Source organism: Halichoeres trimaculatus, unplaced genomic scaffold (assembly GCF_033239565.1).
Source record: "Halichoeres trimaculatus isolate MK-OKI-2021-1 unplaced genomic scaffold, fHalTri1.1 fHalTri1_scaffold_13, whole genome shotgun sequence".
NCBI lineage: Eukaryota > Metazoa > Chordata > Actinopteri > Labriformes > Labridae > Halichoeres > Halichoeres trimaculatus.
In genome coordinates, this window is record NW_027437191.1 from 10,545,118 (window position 1) to 10,565,734 (window position 20,617).

General features: G+C 41.9%; 1 protein-coding gene across 1 annotated transcript in view; it reads left to right on the forward strand.

Moving 5' to 3' along the window:
* The window catches only part of cdk19 (cyclin dependent kinase 19), a 62,464-nt gene that overhangs the window by 35,630 nt on the left and 6,217 nt on the right, over positions 1-20,617 (forward strand). Inside the window, exons 5-12 of the mRNA XM_074685271.1 lie at positions 8,851-8,908; positions 11,547-11,678; positions 14,676-14,819; positions 15,588-15,657; positions 15,765-15,837; positions 17,961-18,058; positions 18,209-18,287; positions 19,266-19,511. Of these exons, the coding sequence (XP_074541372.1) occupies positions 8,851-8,908; positions 11,547-11,678; positions 14,676-14,819; positions 15,588-15,657; positions 15,765-15,837; positions 17,961-18,058; positions 18,209-18,287; positions 19,266-19,511 (900 nt within the window). The remainder of the gene's footprint in view (positions 1-8,850; positions 8,909-11,546; positions 11,679-14,675; positions 14,820-15,587; positions 15,658-15,764; positions 15,838-17,960; positions 18,059-18,208; positions 18,288-19,265; positions 19,512-20,617) is intronic.

The window sequence follows — 20,617 nt, forward strand, 5'->3', positions numbered from 1 at the left end:
CCACCATCACTACAAAATTAATCACAGAAATTGTATCAGCAAAGAAAAACACAGATCTATCTTCTTACTGCTAAACTTCGCCAGCCGGCATGTTGTCATGGCGTGACATAAAAAATGTGGTATGTGTGATTGGCTGTTTCATGCTGGTCAGTCGCTCTTGTGTAAAGCTACCTGGAGCTCTTTGTTTAATTGAAGGCCAGCAGTTGTTTGTGCGTGGTTAAGCATTTGTTTGGAATTGAGAAATGAGTATAGCTTGTTTTCAGCTGTTGGTACCAAGTAAGTTCTGTGTTAGCTCATAAATTTTATTGTTAATTTATTTGAATGTCAGCCTGAGGAAGAGAAAAAAATAAATATAAAACTAGTAGAAATAAGTATGAAATTAGGTTTAGGAGTTAAACATGTTTTTTTAATTGGTGCTCAGTGTCAGATATTATGTATTCTCAATCTCACATTTAGCTTTCCTGATGCTCCTGTGCTGCTTCATGAACAACATGATGAATCACTGCAGAGTCGGGGGGGAAACAGAGGTCAGTCAGCTTGTTAACATTTAGCAAAATGACTTCTGTGGATGTATTTTCACCTCACAGCTCAGGAGAATGATTCTGTCACACGCTGACATAATGACACTAATGTTGGTGTCGTGTCTCCTTCACTGACTGTAGGACACTGTTTGTGAGTCACACTCTGTGACTAAATGTGAATATTAAACTTTGTCTGCTGTCACCTGCACAATGAAGTGTTTTATCCAGGGTTGAGTAGCTCAGCAAATTTATTTACAACTCACTTGTTTACAGCAGATTATGGATTAAAAGGAGGGAGAATTAGGGGCGTGGCCTCTTTGATTGTCAGGTGGGTGAGCTGTCAGCCAGGTTACCAGGTCATGTCCTCAGCTCCACTTCTGTGACTGTTTCTGAATTTGCAGGAAGTCAGCAGGAGTTATTGTTTCATATATGTTGACCTTCGTCTTTGACACGGTGGATCTTTATTTGTGTGTGTGACTGATTTTGTCTTTATGCAGCTGCTCAGAAACATCAGTGTGTCTTTAGAGCCCTCTGAAGGAACAGAAGTTTCTATCCCACACTCCCCCTGTCTCTTATCTCCTCACATCGCTCCCTCCCAGGAGAAGAGCGTCTCTGTCCCTGTTTATGGAGGAAAAGTATAATTAACCAAACACATCAGGAGTTTAATTTGATTACTACTATCACAGCTCTGACGTCAGAGGATCCGGGAGGAAACAGGCTATTTCCAGGGGCTGCATGAGAGAGTGAACCACAGAGATTAAAGCGTGCTGGTGCTGCAGCTTGGTTTCTCATGGTGCTGTTGTCCAGAAGTCAGAGCAGTCCATCTCTCCGTCTGCTGGCTTGAGCTTCTCTGAGTCCTTTCTTATGTAATCCAGGAGATCCTCGAAGGTCATGTGGTGGCTGGACATCACGTTATGTAAGCCTGCAGGGATCAGGGAGCACGCTCAGGCCATCACTCTCTTCTCTGTGGAGAATTAGAGTAATCTATAGATTTGTCTGCTGCTCAGTGTCACTGATCTTTGACCTGCTGTGATCGCTTTGATAGCTCTAAAGACGGTCATCATGGAGCTTATAGACGCCTGTTCACTTTCTGCCACACACACTAAGAGGGGAAATCTGTTTCTCGGTAAGAAACATGCAGGATAGCATGAAACAAACACCCCATCAGTGTTAGTATGGTGTGCAGAACTCTGTGATGTCCAGGGATTCCTGGATAATGAAACTGTGTTTACACTCTTCAGAAGTTCCTGTCCGGTTGCTTCCTTAAGTTTCTCTGACGTAGTCTCATCCTCAGGTTTGTGGTGACTTTCTCTTCCCAAATAGAGCTCTGTGAGCCTTTGTGATGTGGTTGCACCTGTATGCTTAGCTTGTAGGTATTTTCATTCAGTTTGGCACAAAGTGCAAATCACTTTAAGAGCTGTCCAGAGTTTTTCTGAAAACCATCTTAAAGCTACAGTGTGTATAAATATGAATATTTAGAGATACCTGTCAGTTGTATTATAGACTGAACTTCTCTCTTGCTCACCTTCCATGTTGGTGACGGTGGCCTCCGAGGACAAAAAGCACCTGTGATGCATAAGTCATATTTTTCCTTTTTTTTTATCAAAAATGTCACTTAATACAAATTCTTAACACTATAACCACTTTCTTCTCCCCCAAAGCTGCACTTTATATTTAACTTTGTCATACCTGGACTTAACCTCTGTGAGGTCACCCATCTGTTTCCGAAGCCAAGTTCAGAAGTCAATCATTAGCGTTCACCGCGTTGGAAATCGAGCTCCATCTTCAGGCTAAAGTGAATTATTTTGTTTTTTGACATGATGTTTTCTCACAGCTCAAAGCCTGAGCTGAGCCTTTTTAAACTGTGTGTAAAGCAAAGGACAACCTTCAGTTGTAATTTGATTGATTAACTGATTACAAGCTGTGGTTTATGCCTCAAAAGGTCAATTCTTAAGGGGGCTATTCATTTTGACCCTGGTAGTTTTTCTTTTTTGTGAAATAATTGTAATAATTTTTTGATGTTCAGAAAAGCTGTGTTAAAAATCCATTAATCTGTTGAACAGCTCTCGTGACATTTTGAAAAAAAATGCAAATTTCATTGGGAGGCTGATACTTTTGACCTCAACTGTTAGCTTAGACAGACTCAACAGAGATTCCTACAGATAACTGAAGACACAGACAGAGATCTGTGGACATCAACCTGAGGAGACATTGTTTATTGTATTGTTATATGATATTTCTATTCATATATCAACGGACCCAATGTATAAATCAATCACAAAATATAACATCCACAACATTAATATTCAGTTATTATAACAACAGACTGCTTACTCATAAAATGATTCATGTGATTAATAATTTCTGAAACCTGGTTCAAACATTTCCCAATCCTACTCTCTCCAAAGTGATGTACTTGTTTCTATACTTAAACCACCCATTAAAAATATTAACAGACCCTCAGCAGTATTAGACTGATGTCAGAGGGACAAAACATCAATGTTCAGTCAGTGATGAGAGCAACCTAATGACAGGACACACAGAAAGCTCAGTTCTCTGTTCCAGGCTAAGCTAAATGTTAGCATCTGTTTCAGTGGCTTTCAGTAAAGTCTGAGGAATAACCTGTGAAAATGACTCTGGTTTAAAGTCTGTAAATACTTAAAGTGTTTGTGAATAGCACTGTTAAACAGAGCAGGAGACTCTCATGTGTTTCTGAGTGTGTGTAAAGCGTGCAGATTGTGAGGATGCAGTGTGTTCAGGTTTAATGGTGCAGAGCTGTGGGCGGGGGATTCCTCTCTCCCACAGGAGCCGCGGGCTTGTTTTTCTCCCTGAAGGTCACGCCTATCTTATCAGAGCACCCAGACTTCCGGCCCTTCGCTGCTGTTTTCATGACTTCTCCTGTGTCACACTCTGAGCTTGTGTATGGCTGTGAGACAGCGGTTATTTTACTGTTTCAGTGCCAGGCTTCCTGCCATTGTGGCCCCAGAGCTCCCTGAATTCCCCTCTTCGACCTGATGGCCTGGCTCTGTGTCAGCCCCTCTGTGGGATCGAATCACACCCACTCAGAGGGCTGCCCACTCTTGATCTAAACACACCTCAAGACTTCTCATCATTGTCTGGACTCATATGAAGGCTTATGGTCAAACATGTGACAGTAGAGGTGCAGGGACAGATGTGAGTGTGTGTTAATGTGTGGTGCTCCTTCCTCTTTAATGGCTCTTATGTAACAGTGTGTAGCTTGCTCCATAGGTATCAGGCATGTGCTTTACGTTGCACCACAGCACAGCTCCCCTCCCCCCTCTCGTCCTGACGCTCCTCCACTCCTTTTCCTCTGTCCCACTCCCTTTACTCCCCTCCACTCCCCTCCACTCCCCCGCACGTGTTATGTAACAGCCTCAAGCTGTTTGCCGAGCCCAGCGGCCTGCACGGCTCGCTGAGTGAAGATGCTGACTGAGCAGCTCTGCAGGCCAAAGCAAGATGCATCTGAGCGGGCTGAACCAACAGTATGTGCATGTAGGGGGAGGGGAAGATAGAGGGGATGAGCTGTTGCAGTGGATGCAGACTCTGCAGCAGCTCGTCCACGCCAAAGGAACACAGGATGGTTGTGATGCTGCTGTTATCAGAACTCATTAACCTCAGGTCATCACAACACCTCAGGCTGCAAATGACTGATAGCTGGAGGAGTTATTCAGCAGCCTCAGCTGTAACAGACAGACTCTACCTGAACAGGTGTTTACTCACTTTACATCTTTAAGTGTCTGTAAATGTTTTATTTTACTAAACGCTCTTTTTCTTAAAGTCATAGTTTATCAAAAAAGCACCCGTAGGGTTGCCAGACTAAACCGATCTGATCTTGGAAGGTGGAGCTACAACACTGCAAATCGTTGATTGGTCTAAAGACTTGTCACTTATCATGTGACAGCAGCTGCATTTCTCATGGCAGCACACAGTCTCCTCTGAAACAAAGCTTGATTGCACTTTCTATCAAAGAGCTACATGCCAGTCACAAAGAGGATGAAATGCTGGATGTCTTCCTTTGTTGCTCTTTGTTTACTGTGTCACATTTTTCTTCTTCATTGGGTTTATTAACAGGGTACACCGTGTCACGATGCAATGGCGTCACACTATAATGTTGCTGATGCGGCCTTCGGCATCCAGCTTACACGCCGTCTACCACGAGGTGGCACGGGGGGCTGTGGAAACGCAAAAAAGGACCAAACTTAACTGAGCCAACCCGTACCAAACCGTACTGATCTAAACCGGACTGCTTAGTGGAAATGGGGATATAGTGACTCTAGATCGAGGCAGGGATAGAGCCAGGATTTCAGTTTTGGCTGGGCCCCAAATTACAAAAGTTTGTTGAGCATTAATTTAATTAATAAAAACAACTGACAATATACTAATATTAGTACCATCTAAAGATTGGGTTGCTTTTTTCACCCTTCATTGCATTTTTATAACCTTATAGTGCACAAGACGGATCTACCTACAATCACTCTGTGGTCCTGACCTAAGAGTGGCGCTGTAACACATAAGCTGTAAAAGCACAGATCTACAGTTTTTCCAGAATAATGCTCTGACCCCGCCCACATAAACCTGAATTTTTTATTACTCTTTTATTTTTTCCAACAGGCTAAAAACATGGCTCATTTTACAAAGACGGAGCATCCAACACAAAAAAATTGAAAACAATGTGACAGAATTTTACAAAACTTTTTAAAAACTGATTTAAAAAAAAAAAAAAATTAATTAAAAGAAAAGTTTAGGGTGCTCCTGTTGAAAAGTAGGTGGGCCTGGGCGCTTTGAGCCCACCCATGATGCCGCCCCTGGATCAGGTGTGTCCCAACTCTTTTCAAAGGAGGGCTGCATTTGATTTTGTTTAAATCACACAGGGTCAGCAGCTTTTACTGAAAACTGTCAAAGTTACTTAATATTGGTTTATTTGTTAACTTTTTCTTGTAGTGATTTCTGTAAAAATCAGTCACTAAGTGTGCTCATACATCCTGTGTCATCATTGCAGTCTTATGAAATCACCTGTCCCTCAATCATCCCTTGATTTCAGATGATCATTGGTCAGTTATCTGCAGCTACGTGCTGCATAAACTCTGCTCTCACTAAGGAACATGGTCTCTATTAGGGGGCGGTACAACAAAATATGTCAGGATTTTTTTTTTATTGCAGGATCAGGATCTGGATTTTATCAGGATTGTTTTTCAGGATGTTTTATGTTTGATTTTTAACTCAAACAACCTTTTTCAGTATCAAACATTTCTTATCCTGCACGATTTTGTGACTTTAATCTGGTCTTGTGTCCTTTATTCAGTTTTGAACTCATACATTCTCACATCATGATAAAAACATTCATTAAAAGTCGTCAGCTTTAAGACTTATTGAGTTTCTGCAAAATGTACAGAGCTTTAGCTTTATTTATGTAGCCTATGCACAGTCCACATGTAGTTTAAAAACTTGAAAAACTTTGCTTATTATTTGTGACCTTGACAGGAAATGTGAATGCGCATGTGATTTCGAACGTGATTCATTTCAGTCCCATAAATAATAAGTTGTAAGATTAAAACTGGGGTCACACGAAAATGGACCTCAGGCCATGATTGGCCCTTGGGCCTGACTTTGGACATACCATATTATCCATAAGTATGTGTGTGCCAGGTGTGTGTGTCTTTAAATGCCAGCCCTGTGTTAGGCTCTCTAACTTGCCTGCTCCGTTGTGTAAGTCTGTCTCGCTGACCCAGATTTTTGGACAAAGATATGAGATGTTGTGAGAAAAGGGGGCACATCCCTGAGGGTGTAGCACTCCAGTCCTCAGAGGGATGGAGGTTTGGTTTTGATCCCTCAGCTCCTAATCCATTAATGACACCAGCCAATTGAAACTGATTAATTTTAGCGGCTGTTTTCAGAGGAAGTCTCAGATTAGTGGTGTTTACATCAGAACAGCACAATGCTCTCCTCTGTACCACACTGTCTGATCTAGACCCGGTTTAATCCCTTGATTAACAAGCTCACAGCTTCATTGATGTATGCTTGCTCTGCAGACGCTCTGCATCCTCCCAGACTTTCTGCAGACGCTCCAGCGCTCACTCAGCTCTGTATCTGGACACTGGGCAGCTGATGGGAGGCTGACAGAGCAGATGATCACATCGGTTCATTCCAGCTGGCTCAGAGTCAGAGAGAGGAGCTGCAGAGCTGAACCCCTCGGCCTTTAAGAGATGCTCATCTCTCTGTTCCCGTTTCAGTAATTTGGGTCGTAGGCGTGTATGATAAAACCTCATTATTAGCTCTGTTTCTATAGCAACTGGACCTATTAGCCAGGCAGAGCGGAGTCTGCTGAGCTAGAGGGTACCAGGCCGGAGACACCAGAAGAGGATCCTCAGACTGATGGTGAATCCTGCTGTCTGAGAGGGTTACTGCACATGTGCAGAGCTGCTTGATGCTCCTGTGTGGTTCAGTGAATCATCATCAGTCATTGTATTATCAAAAACAGAGTGTGCTCAGTGTGGACAGCAGGACATTTTCCACAGTATCCTGTACTCGATATGTTTACTGAGAGGAATGATGACTGTGTGTTAATGTGCTTTTTAGCAGCGTCTTCGTTAGCTAACACTCTGAGCATGTTCCCCTGAGGAGCTGATGGAGAGCAAACTGCAGATAAACAAAGCTAAATATTAGACCTTCTGTTGTAAAGAAGCTGGAGGCACAGCTCCAGACTAATGCTTACATTACTAACAGAGGAAGTCCTTTGACAGGTTTGTAAACACTGCTTTGGATATTATATACGTGCTGATGTTAAACGAATACAATATTGACTGTAAAGAGACGGTGAATAAATAAAACCTGGTTTATAGCTACTTCAGATTTAATTTCCTGACAGGATTGAGGGTCTGTGTCAGTGACAAACCAACAGACAGGGAGGATGATGAACGTCCTTCGCTGTCAGAATGATCATGTTTCAGGTCTGACAGACTGTTTATTGTGATAGATCTTATCCAACTCATCTCAAACATTTATGTAATCAATGATTCAGTGTGTTGATCATAGTGATCATAAAAGGAGGAGTTAGACACAAATGTTTCAGGAGTAAAGGTTATGCCATCAACATGAATCAGTCACCAATTCATGTCTGGAGCTGAGTTTCAGTTGGTCGAAAGTTGGAAAAAAAAACAGGAGAACTGAGGGTTAGTGAATGATTCCTGATGTTGTTCAAGGATCCAGCTGGTCTATACAAGAAATCTGATCTTATCAAATATGGAACAAAACAGATAGAAGCTGAGCAGAGAGAGGGAAACAGAGATGGATGTAAAAGGAGAGGAAAATCACAAAAGAGAAAATATTTCATGTAACTTGATGCTAGACCTGCAGCTAACGTAACTGTTCTGGAAACTACTTCAAAATAAAAGCACAGCAAAAATGAGAGAAGTCTTTGTAGAAATACTTTAATGCTTTATTTTCCACACTGTCCACATAAACTGTTCCGGGGGTAATATATCACCTTCCATTCTTAAGGTTTTCAGCACATGAAACACACATGAGACTCACCTGAGGGTTGGTTTAGAGCTGTCACAGGTGAAGTGATCACAGACAGCGACATATCTGCTGAGTAGTTTACACACAAATACTGTAGATTAATTGTTGTATGAAGTCAATCATAGATAAAACTGGAGGCTTACATAAGAAATTATTTTTCTTGTGTGAAGAATAAGACATAAGTCACATGAAACTTTGAAATCCTAGATGAGCTTCAGAGAGGTAAAGTACCAGGATGTAGCTGTGTTTTTAATGATCTGTTTCACCTGAGAGAAAATCACTCACTTAAGGAGTAATCATATCTCTCAGGGACAGTGTGTAAAAACATTAATCTTACAAAGACAAGAAAAAGATATTTGTACCCCTTCCAAAAAAATTCACACTGAAGGCAGCCTCAAGTGGCCTTTTGAGGAACTGCACCTTTAGCACTGTGTGTTGGCATCTGTAGGAGCCTTTTAAACAGAAAAGGACTGAATTTGAGACGTTATTCCAAAATCGACCTCTCTCTGACTCTTTGATTAGGACCCAGCTCAGATTTTACTCACACGGGCTCACAGAAATGTTCGTCATCTGAAACCAGAGTGAGTCTGACCTCATTCCTGAGTGACAGGAACTCCATCAGAGTTTAAAATCTCTCTGACAAAATGGCTGAATGACCTGATGGTGTGGTTCAATAACAAGCTCTTCTGTGTGGTAACTTTAGAGGGGAGAAGAGATAAAGCTGTGTTTACTTCTTTAAGTGTAGTCATGTCTGATTGTCTAAAACATCTCCATCCTCTGTGTCTTTCAGAAACCAGCCAACATCCTAGTGATGGGTGAAGGTCCAGAGCGAGGCCGCGTGAAGATTGGTAAGACTCACACACACTCTGCTTTGTCTGATCTGTAAAGGATGGACGTTTGGATCTTTTCTGACTCGCTGTCTGTGGATCAATGAGGCTGTTGACTTGTTGGACTGTCCTGTAGCTGTAGTGTTTAACCTCTGTGGGAGAGGTCCACAGATCAGTGCTGTTACATAAGCTGGTCAGGGTCTGCTGAAGGGTAACGCTGCAGAGCTGGGTCTATTTTTAAACCCTGTCAGCAGGGCTGTAATAGTACACTGTTATTGTTCCACTGCAACTCCATCCTCTGCAGCTGCCGAGTGTGTCCCAGCTCCGTGCACGACCGCAGAGTGTGTCCCAGCTCTGTACACACTCACCTCACACCCTCCATAAAGCAACAACACCATGAGACAGGTTATCATTCAGAGCTTTTATAACTCTATTAAGATAAACACACTCTTGACAAAGTGCCAGACTGGTGGCACCACAAATAAAAATACAACTTTGAAGGTGAGGTTATTTTCAACATGTTGAATCAGTATAGTCAGTGTCAGTGTTGCTCTCAGTGTAAGTACAGGCGTCAGTATTAGTATTGATCCGACTTTCAGAACCAATCTTGTTATCAGTATTGGTGTCAGTGTCAGTATTTGTATTGGTATCAGTCTCAGACTTAATATCAGTATCAGTATCTCCATGAGTATTAGTACTAGCAAAAGTAAGTGCTGGTCCTAGTAGTGGTCTAAATATTGGTCTCAGTGTTTGTATGACTATTAGTTAAAGTATCGGTCTTAATATCCATCTCAGTCAAATGAGTTTGTGAATATCTGTTCATATACAAGTGTAATGTCACCTGAGGTGATGTGGCTGTACAGCTACTATGTTTAAGATTAGATAAGATAATCCTTTATTGATCCCCAGAGGGGAAATTCAGGTTTTGCAGCAGTACAGGGCAAGTACAAGGGTAGCAACATGCATTGGAAAAGAAAAATAAAAAATGAAAAAATAAATAAAATTATGCATAGTTGGTTTCGGACAAAGCAAGGATGACATTAGATAAGCAGAACAAAATTGAGAGCAATGACTACACAGTAGCAGCAACAGTGTGAGCTATTCACAATGGTGGATAATGTAATTCAGGGCAACTGAGTGGAGGTCAGGTGGAGTCTGTAGGAATTTTCGTTACTTGTTAGTAAACACAACTTTCAAACTGGGCTCCTTCTCCTTGGCTCAGTGCCAGCGTCAGCGCACACCCACTGCCTCTGACCAAAGCTACATGAACACACTCAGCAACCACCTGTAGCATTGCGTTTCTGCATTGGAGGGACCCGGAGCTGTGCACCTAATTTGGCGTGTTAGCACAAGCTAATTTGGGCTATTTGAAACATATCTAGTTGGCATCGCTCTTCGTCCTGTGCTGCACTCCAAATGCCCGACAGTGAGTGAAAGCCCAGCCAAACTTTACCCTTGTTTAAGAAAAAGCTTTATCTGTTTGGTGTTGTGTTTCACTTTGTGTTTTACTTGCTCCACGTTACGTCCACTATCATAGCCGCTCAGGGTAGCGTCTTCCACTACATATTATTAGCACGTTCTATTGTCAAACAAGCAAAGTCACTTGTGCACTGGGTGCTCTGTGATTGGCTGAGGTGACCACGCTGATTCTCTGCTCAGAAATGTCTCAAAACAACCAAAACATCAACATACAGGCTAAGGAGGGGGTTGAGGCAGACACAGACACTGACATACATGTTTAGAGGCCAATGGGAGACGATTTTTACAGGATTATTCCTGCAAAAGTTGACATTTTATTTTTTGGGAAAATCCTGCAGACTCTACTTCTAAGAGGACTTCAGAGCAGCAATACAGAATAAAACTTTATGTTGAAATGAGTAGGAATTTAAATCTGGTTTATCACCTGTGTCATACTTATAATCTGTGTTTACTTTCCTTGTTTTGAAATCTGTTATTTCCTGTTTAGTATCTAACTCTTATCAAGTGTTTCATGTCGTGTTGTTGTTCAGTGTTCACTCTCTGCACTCGGTCCTGCTCCTGTTTTTGATAAAACATGTGACAGAGAGTTAAAAATGATCAAACAAGAGATCAAAAACAACAGGTGTGAGCACAGGACACAGGTGAAACCAATGGACTACAATCAAAGTGGAGAGAAACACACAAAGACAGGAAGTAAAATGAAGTATGAAACACAAAGAGCAAGACCTTCAAAATAAAACAGGATACATGTCACACACAATGAGAAATACGTAAACAACACAGTACAAGAAACAACTGAACGACAACTCCAAGAAAAGCAAGATTAACATCAGGAAACAGAAAGGAACGAGATATGACACATGGGGTGAAGAGAATAAAACAGGAAGTGACATCAGCAGGACAAAACCAGGAGAAAACACCAACCTGCAGCTTCCAGCCTGCTCTTAATCACAGCATCAGACACAGAGGGAGCTGTTTGGGATCTCTGTCTCACTGTTCATGAATATAAGACATGAATATAAATCTAATGAATTACTTTAATTATTACACTACAGCTACAAACTCCAGTCATACAGTATCTTTGTGAGCATGCTCAGTAGCTTTCTGACAGTAGCCCTGGCCCTGAGCCTCCCTGATAACCTCTCTGTTTGCTCACTTCCTGTCTCCACTCGTCCTTCAGCTGACATGGGTTTCGCCCGACTGTTCAACTCCCCCCTGAAGCCACTGGCGGACCTTGACCCTGTGGTGGTGACGTTCTGGTACAGGGCCCCTGAGCTGCTGCTGGGGGCCCGGCACTACACCAAAGCTATCGGTAAGTGTGCAGCCACGTGTGTTCGGTCACATGGTCACAAAGCGCTCTGGGCAGAGTCAGGATCTGATCCCTGATTGGTTCTGCAGGTTCAGTCTGTGGCTATATGATCACTCGCTGACCCTCTCTTAAAGGAATATACACACTTGGCTGACAGGTGTGAGAGTCTGTGTTCTCCATCATTACAGAGCAGATATGTGTGTCATACCTGGATCGTGAGACAATCTAAAGTGATTCTTATAATTAGCAATTTAAGAGTGTCTCAGGTTAAAGATGTATGATAAAGCAAGGTCATATTAATAGAGGGAATGTGTAAGTTTTAGAGTTAGCTTGAGAGGGACAGGTGATGTGAGACAGGTGGATAGAGGACAGACAGTGGAGGCCGGGAGTCAAACCAGCAACTACTGTGATGATGACTGCAGTAACTTCTGTGCATAGGGCACACATAACAGAGTTAAAGTTAGCCAAACTGAGGTAAATCCAGTGAAACAAAACTTAACTGAGCTACACAAAGCTTAACAGGAAAAAAAAACATTTTATATGTTTGTTTTTCCTTTTAACTTTTTTTTTTTTGTAAAATGGTTAACATTTAGAGTCTAAACCTCTGAGTGTTGTCGAAAGGTTCAGAGCTTTTGGATGAGTGGCTCTGCTTTTGTTGTTGCTGCAGCGTAATCCTGAGGTCAAAGTCTTCTCATTGAAACCTTGATCCTTACTCAAAGAGGATGTTATTGTTCTGAGATTTCCAAAACAAAAAGATCCCTGCCTTTGGTTAAAACTGTTGGGGTGTTTAAAACTCCTGACAACACTATTTTCTTTGAGCAAAAGAACTCTGTCAACACACAGGTTCAGGATCCAGCTGCTGCTTTATGTGTTGTTTTGTATGTATTTGTTTCCTTTTCTGTTGATTGATACTAGTTTTTAAATATTTATGATAACTATAGAAAAAAAAGATTGATAAATTTGAACAAACACTTATGAATAAGTGGTAGTGGCTTGGTGAAATATTATTTGGATTTGGATTCATGTCAGGCTTGGAAAATCTTTGTAAAGGTGAATAATTTATCCATCTTCACTCAGGTGACATCATGTAACATCCAGTGCTAGAATGTTTCTTAAAATCCCGCAGCACCAAAACTCTGTAGGTAGAATGCAGAAGGAGGAGCACTAACATAGCTACCAAGTGGCGAGCTTTGATCTGAAAATATGAAGCCCATACAGAAGTGCTTAAAAATGAGTTAGGTGAGTGTCCCCTCGAGGTAGGCTGCAGAAGGACCAGAAACCACAGACATACAAAGTCAAAAAAGTGGACTTCTGCTAAAAGACACATTTACAGCCAGGTTCAGAAAGAAAGGTTGGGCGTGAGTAGCCAATTTCTCCAAAGTCTACTTAGTTAAGTGCTCAGCAGTTTGCAAGATATTAAGATCACAAGTTGTCCTAATTAGAGGCGCAGCTCATGTGACTGACAGGTCTGGCACCCTGTAGCTGTTCATGAAAAGGCTCAAAGGCCAGCAGTTCCAACATGGCTCCCGCCAACAATTGAGTTATTACTCCTGTTCGGGAACAAATATGTGATGTCACAGAGACTTTGTCCGTATTTGTACAATCTATAATTGCTACACAGCAGCCACGGTCAGCTCCTGAGATTAAAATGCGATTAATTAGATTAATTAATTACAAATCCTGTAATTAATTAGACTATTTTTTTTAATCGCCTGACAGCACTAATTTTAGTTTGAACAGTCTGCTCTGGTCTATTACACCTTAGATATATGCTAATATGTGTATATCTGCATCGTCTGATCTGGTCCATTACACTTACCCATCGTTAATATGTTAACTGATTAGTTTGCTCTAATGTATCCCGCTTCATTCTATCTTAATCTTACTATATAATTGTTAATGTAGATTAGTTTTTCATATTTTGTGTTTTAAACTTAAGTGTAAGACTCTTACTTGTCACTTGTTGCATTACTTGTCACTTGTTGTATTCTGCAACAAAATTATTTTCCCCCTGGGGATCAATAAAGTTTTATCTTATCTTATCTTATTTTATCTTATCCAATCTTATCTTATCTTATCTTATCTTATCTTATCTTATCTTATCTTATCTTATCTTATCTTATCTTATCTTATCTTATCTTATCTTATCTTATCTTATTTTATCATGTTTACATGCAGATTAAGAAATCAGACTATGTGTGTAGTCAGCGCAAGATCAGACCATTAAAATGCATGTAAACAGCTTAGTCAGACCAAGAACGAACTAAACATAACTTGATTAGATTACCTAGATAATTCAATTGACTGCAGTTAGATTTAGCAGGACTTGGCAGGTGTCAGTACGCCTCGGCGTTCAGCTGGAAGAGGAAGTAGATGACCATGGTGAATAGGGTCGCTGCGCTTCTACAGTCTATGGCTCAAACACAACAAACAAACCTTTGCACATACTTACATAAAAACATAGAGAGCTACAGCTGCATCCATCAGCTACCGTGGTTTCTTTCTCTTTCAGTTCGATATCAGTACATCAGTAGAGTTAGATGTCTGCAGACATTGTGAGTTCAGACATCAGCTGATGATATAATGTAGAAAGAAAAAGAAAACTGATCCCAAACATATTTTATCACCACTCTTCAATCAGACACACTGAAGAATGTGTGGCTAAAAACAAGTGGTTTGATGGATGAACTCTGATCTTCGCTACAACCCACTAAAGCAGCCTGTCAGTGAAACCAGAACAAGATCTTCAGTTTTTTCTTCTTCTGAGATCTGTTGCAGTGAAGCTGAATGAGAAATGTTTTCATATTTCAGAGCAGAAATGAAACAATTAAACTTCTCCCCACTCTCCTCCAGGAAATCAAGAAGAAACACATCCATCAGTCGAAGCTGAAGAAACTGTTATTTATCCACTAATGCACCACACACTCAGACTGATAGCTTCTGTTTGTGTATGTGTGTTTTGTGTTTTGTGTGTGTTTGGTGAATGTGTGTATGTTCCAGATATCTGGGCCATTGGCTGCATCTTTGCAGAGCTGCTAACATCAGAGCCCATCTTCCACTGCCGCCAGGAAGACATCAAAACCAGTAACCCTTTCCATCACGACCAGCTGGACCGGATATTCAGCGTCATGGGTTTCCCTGCAGGTGTGCACAAACACACACACACACACACACACACACATAAAAACACAGTGCCACAAGGTCACTGCCTGCATTAGACTTGTGTTTTGATGCAGAGTGACATTATAAACCTGACTGTGTAGTCTCTAGGCGCAGTGACTCTGAGGGTGCACAGGTCGGTAAACTGATATCAGCTGAGTTACAGTCACAGTTTGTCACCTCTGCTGGCTGTTTACAGACTCTGTGTTAATAACACACACAGGTGTGTATTCTACAGGTCTAACCAACATGCTTAGCACATATTTTGACTCTTAAAACATTTAAAGAGCAGCTTAAACACTCAGAGCAGACGTGACCATGTCCCTGTCAGTGTTTACCTGCTCTGGGGTCATTTTCCTTCTGCCTCTGTGCATAGATCTCAGTTTCTGTAGCACCTCTGAGACCAGTTTTTCAGTCAGAGACCACTTAAAGCCATGAGTTCATATGAGTGAGATCACCTGTTAAGTGTTTCTTAAGCACATCCATCAGGTGACGTCACCTTTGTCAAGCCAGGAAAATTATGGTGTATGTCATAAGCTTGTATTCATGAACTCTTTTAGAAGATTGTCAGAAAAAAGATTGTTCACAGAAATAAAGGACACGATTATACTCTTTAATGTGATGGGTATTTTTTTTTATTGCATGATAAAAACATCTGAGAGGGTTTAGATTGTAGGTGATATAATTATTGTTGACTGTAATCCAAACTTTGTAAAGTGCATCGCCGAACATGTGTGTGTGTTTGATTCTCAGATAAAGACTGGGAGGATATCAGGAAGATGCCTGAGTACCCGACCCTGCAGAAAGACTTCAGGAGGACAACGTGAGTGAAAGACATGAAGACACAAGGACATGTCCTCCATCAGAATCTCAACAGTTAAAAATATGAACACACACAGCTGACCATGTGTTTTATTTCTCACCTTACAGGTACGCAAACAGCAGCTTAATCAAATACATGGAGAAGCATAAAGTCAAACCAGACAGCAAGGTGTTTCTCTTGGTAGGTTACACACACACACTCACACACACACACACAGGACATGACATGACAGCTCAGGTGACACAGGTGTATGACAGTCTAGGTTGTGTTCTAACAGGTCAAACACTCAGCTCACCTCTCCTCAGATATCTGCAGCTACAATCAACCTGACAGGTGAAGAGGGCAGGGCTTAAACAGCAAACACAAATACTGATGCAATGAGCATCTGTAAGGTGAAAACATGAGGTGTGTGACTGAACTGAGTCAGTAGAGGGCGACAGTGGACACAGACTGACAGAGTTTTTGAATAAAACAAAGGTTTTAAACTAAAACCTTTAAACAGTACCAAGTCTCAGTCTGGAGTCCAACACTTAGCCCAGTATCCAGTGAGACAGAGTCAAGACTAGAGGTAGACAATATGATATAAGACGATATTTGGACATTTGTCTCTATCGGCCATCGGCCGTATTTTCTTTTAAAAAGCCGATTTTTGATCCGTTGTATAAAATGATGCAATTTTTGATCAGGCACAAAAAAGATTAGCACCTCAAACTTGTGGAACCACTTGAATACATTACATACTTTTGTTCAAATTATATTGATAAGTTTAAATTTATTTTTTTACATTTTAAGAAGAGTGTGAATGTTTACTACTGCTTGTTACATTGTGTGTTTACTCAGACAAAATATTTCATTGTTTTGAAAGCTAAATAAATGTTCAGAGGACTGGACACGACTTGTTGTAGTAGATTTCTTTTAGTTGCTCAGAAATTGCTGCGTTTCACAAAAATGTGATAAATATATATTTAACAATCGGCCTGAATATCAAATTGGAAAAATCGGCTATGCATATCGGCATCGGCTGCCCAAATTTGGAAAGCATCGGCATCGGCATCGGCCCCCAAAAAACCCATATCGGTCGACCTCCAGTCCAGACAAAACAATTTTGAGTCTTAAACTGAGTACATCAGTTAGTTGTGAGTCCTTTTATAGAGTCGTGAGTCCTGCACTTGATCCTGAGTCCTTCACTGTGTCCTGAGTCCTGAGTCCAACAAAAAGGCCATCCCAGAGTCCTACATTGAGTCTTACTGAGTCCTAAGTTATATTCTGAGTTTCTTCACTTCCTTCACTTTAAATAGAATAGAATAGAATAGAATAGAATAGAATGTACTTTATTAATCCCCGAAGGGAAATTCAGAGTCACAGACATGTCTGTGAATAGCATGATGCTACTCTGCCCTCTGGTATTTTATCTGTTGCTGGGTTAGCACAGCTAGCACATGCATCTTATTGGAGATAGATCTTGCATTCCCCATTACCATGGGTGGAAGGACAGGTCGTGTTTATCTCTTCTTTGCTCACGCTGCAGCAACAGCACGTTGTCATCGCCTTTTTCTCCTCCACTTGCAGAGAACACCAGCCCCAGCACCGGTTTAGCATCATCATGCTACAGAGTGCTAATGGGTGAACTCTTGTGCATAAACAATTGACACATAGGAGAAAAATAACAGTAAAAACACCACTGCAAACAGTTTGGTGTTGATTGTTAACACATGAGAAATTAAAAAGTAATGACCGGCTCAAACAAAGAGAACCAAAAGGAGAAGAATAAAACGTGAAAAAATTACAACGAAGAGAGAGCTGCTGCAACAGGCAGCCACTAGGGCGGTGCCTAGACTCCTCAGCCCTACCCTGACTGAGTCTTTCACAAAGTCCCTTACTAAGTTCTGAGTCCTGCACCTAAACCTTAGTCCCACACTGAGTTCTTAGCTAAATTCTACACTGAGTCATACAATGAATCCTCTACTGACGGCTTCACATACTTCTGAGTCCTACACTAAGTCTGGAGTATGAGTCCTACACTGTGTCCTTACTTGTTCCTGAATCCTACTCTGAGTCCTACATTGGGTTCAGAGTCCATTGATGATTCCTGAGTCTTTTGCTTAGTCCTGAGTCCTACACAAAGGTCTCCTTTGATGGCCTGATGTTCCTGTAAATTGACAGTAGTAGTTGTTGTGAGTTCCTGTTGTTTAGTTGAATGAATAAAGTCTCCTGCCTTACAAACCTGCTGCATGTTTTAAACCTGTAATCGATGTAAACCCTGAATCTTCTCTCCTCTTTAACTCTGATCCCTTTGGCTTCAGCTCCAGAAACTCCTCACCATGGACCCCACCAAAAGAATCACATCAGAACAGTCTCTGCAGGACCCTTACTTTCTGGAGGATCCTCTGCCCACCACAGAGTGAGTCCACTCAGCTCTGCTTCATTCATTTATTTAATGTCCTGCAGAGTAACCCGTTCTCTCTCTGTGTTTTTGCAGAGACAGGAAGTGCTCTGGTTGGAGGAGCTGTTGATTGTTAACAGATTATTTCTCTCACTGTCTGTCCTGCAGTGTGTTTGCTGGCTGTCAGATCCCTTATCCCAAGAGAGAGTTTTTGAATGAAGACGAGCCAGAGGAGAAAACAGAGAAGGTAATAATCTGAATAATTTTACCCTCACCATGAAAGACCCAAACATGCCTGAACTCTTCACCTGAGCCAGGCCCAACCTCCACCCACCCTTCACCTTGAGGAGGTCATCCTCTGCCTGTCCATCAGAGACACTCATATCTGAAGGAGACACTTTGGGTTTGTTTGTGTATCCAATCAGATGAACTTCCGACACAAACTGATTCCCCTGACACGGTCATGACTGCTTCATGCTTTAAAGAGCAGAGTTCATGTCAGTGTGATCACAGGACAGTGTTGAGTCCTTTGTCAGTCAGAAACTATCCTCAGATCACGAGGTGATGCTGATAGTGGAGCTAAAAACGTCCCTGAGCCAGCACATGCTAGCTCTCAGAGAGCTGCCTGCTGCTATCAGAAGGGAGAGAGATAACCCCCACCTCCTCCTCCTCCTCCTCCTCCTCCTCCTCCTCCTCCTCCTCCTCCTCCTCCTCCTCCTCCTCCTCTTCTTCTTCTTGTGAAATGATTAATAAAAGCTGTTCCGGGATGAATTTACTTTGATCCTTTGAACAGTGCAGGAAGTTTTGAAACTTCTCTGGTATGATATTTATAATCTTTCAGCGGATGAGCTCTTTGTGCTGTGTTTGTACTTTAGCTCCTCTGAAGCTCGTATCTCGTCTCTGATCGAAAGGAAGCTTCAGAGATCGACTCTTTTGTTGAGGTTAGAGAGAAAATGTGTTTTCTTTCAGCTGAAACTGTTATGCTTATAAAAAACATACTTTAAAGTAAAATCTGGATTGACTATTTTTACCACAGCGTGTTTTACTGCTGTTTCTCTGAACTCCATCTCAGATCACATGTTTTTAATGACTCTGAATCGGCGGTAGGTTGAGTCTGTGTTTCAAGGAGAGCTTCAGGGTCGAGCTGTTGGAGTCCTGAAAAACCACTGATCAGATACTCCCTCACAGACTCTGATAAGCTCCTATTTGTCTCTTTCGTTTGCAGAACCAGACCCAGCAGCACCAGCAGACCACAGCCCAGGCTCAGGCCCAGAACCAGCAGCAGACGGCCACCCAGCAGGCCCCCTCTCAGCAGAGCTCCGCCCAAACCAACGGCACCACCGGAGCTACAGGGGGCACTGGAGGTACTGGCTTACAACACGGCCAGGACCAGGGGCCCCCCAACAAGAAACCTCGGATCGGGCCTTCAGGGGCCTCCTCAGGCACAGGGGTGCTACAGTCAGAGTACCAGGTTAGTCCTGAGTTCTACATCAAGGTGTGCATAAAGGGTTAAAAGTCAGAACGAGATCCCTCACACATATATATATATATGATGTTAGGAGGCACTCATAGGGTGCGTCTCAAAGCGATAAACTGCAGTCTCCTCTCTCCTCTGTGGCACCAGAAGTACTTGTTGAGTCGCCATTTTGAAAACTGTCCCAAAGCGATAATTGTGCTTGGAGGAGAGAGGAGGGAGGGGAGTGATCGCAGGAGCTATGATCGAGGAAACAAGAGAGCTTTCACTGACAGATACATCCCCATAGGGAATATCACTCTCTGATTGGACGCTGCTCAGACTTCTCTACACAAAACCTCACAGATGACGAGTTTGATGAAAGGGAAAAGACGAGCTGAAAACAGGTACTGAGAATAGCTCAGAAAAGGGTCATAAATCTGGGCTCAAAAAAGGGTTTGATGTGAGTTTAAAGCACAAAACACTGAACCCAACCATAATGAAGTCAATACAAAGGAGGATTAATACTGAAAACTGAAATCTAATGAATAATATCTTCCTGAGACACAATAATATTAATAAGTTTCAGAGTTCATGATTAAATGTGCTCTAGATAAAGGCAAAATCATTTATAAATAATCTAAGAATTATGCATTTTACCGGTAAAGTGATCTGTGAGCTTCTGCACACAGAATAAACAGAGAGCAGGTTTTCTTCATGTTTATGTGTTTGTTAAACAGGTTAAAGGAACAGACAAAGCTCTATTGCTGTTTGTGTGTTATATGAAATATAGGTGATCAGCTGATGCTGTCAACACTGAAACATGTCGAGTGTGTGAGTGTGTGAGTAGACACTGAGAATGGGCCTCTGTCTCTGCCAACGTCCTACTTTCCTCTCATTGATCCTCGCTGCACGCTTTTCCACAATGCATAACTCTGCAGTCGCCCTGAACAGAGCGTGTTGGACATGTGAGCAGGGCGAGCATAGCGATCATGAAAGAGTTCATCTGAGGTCCCCACAGCAGCTCCCTCTCTGAGTTCACATCAGTGCAACCCTTTATCTTACTGTTTTATCCTCTGTGTGTGAACAAGTTACCTCTCTGAAGGAACTCAAGGTGTAACCTG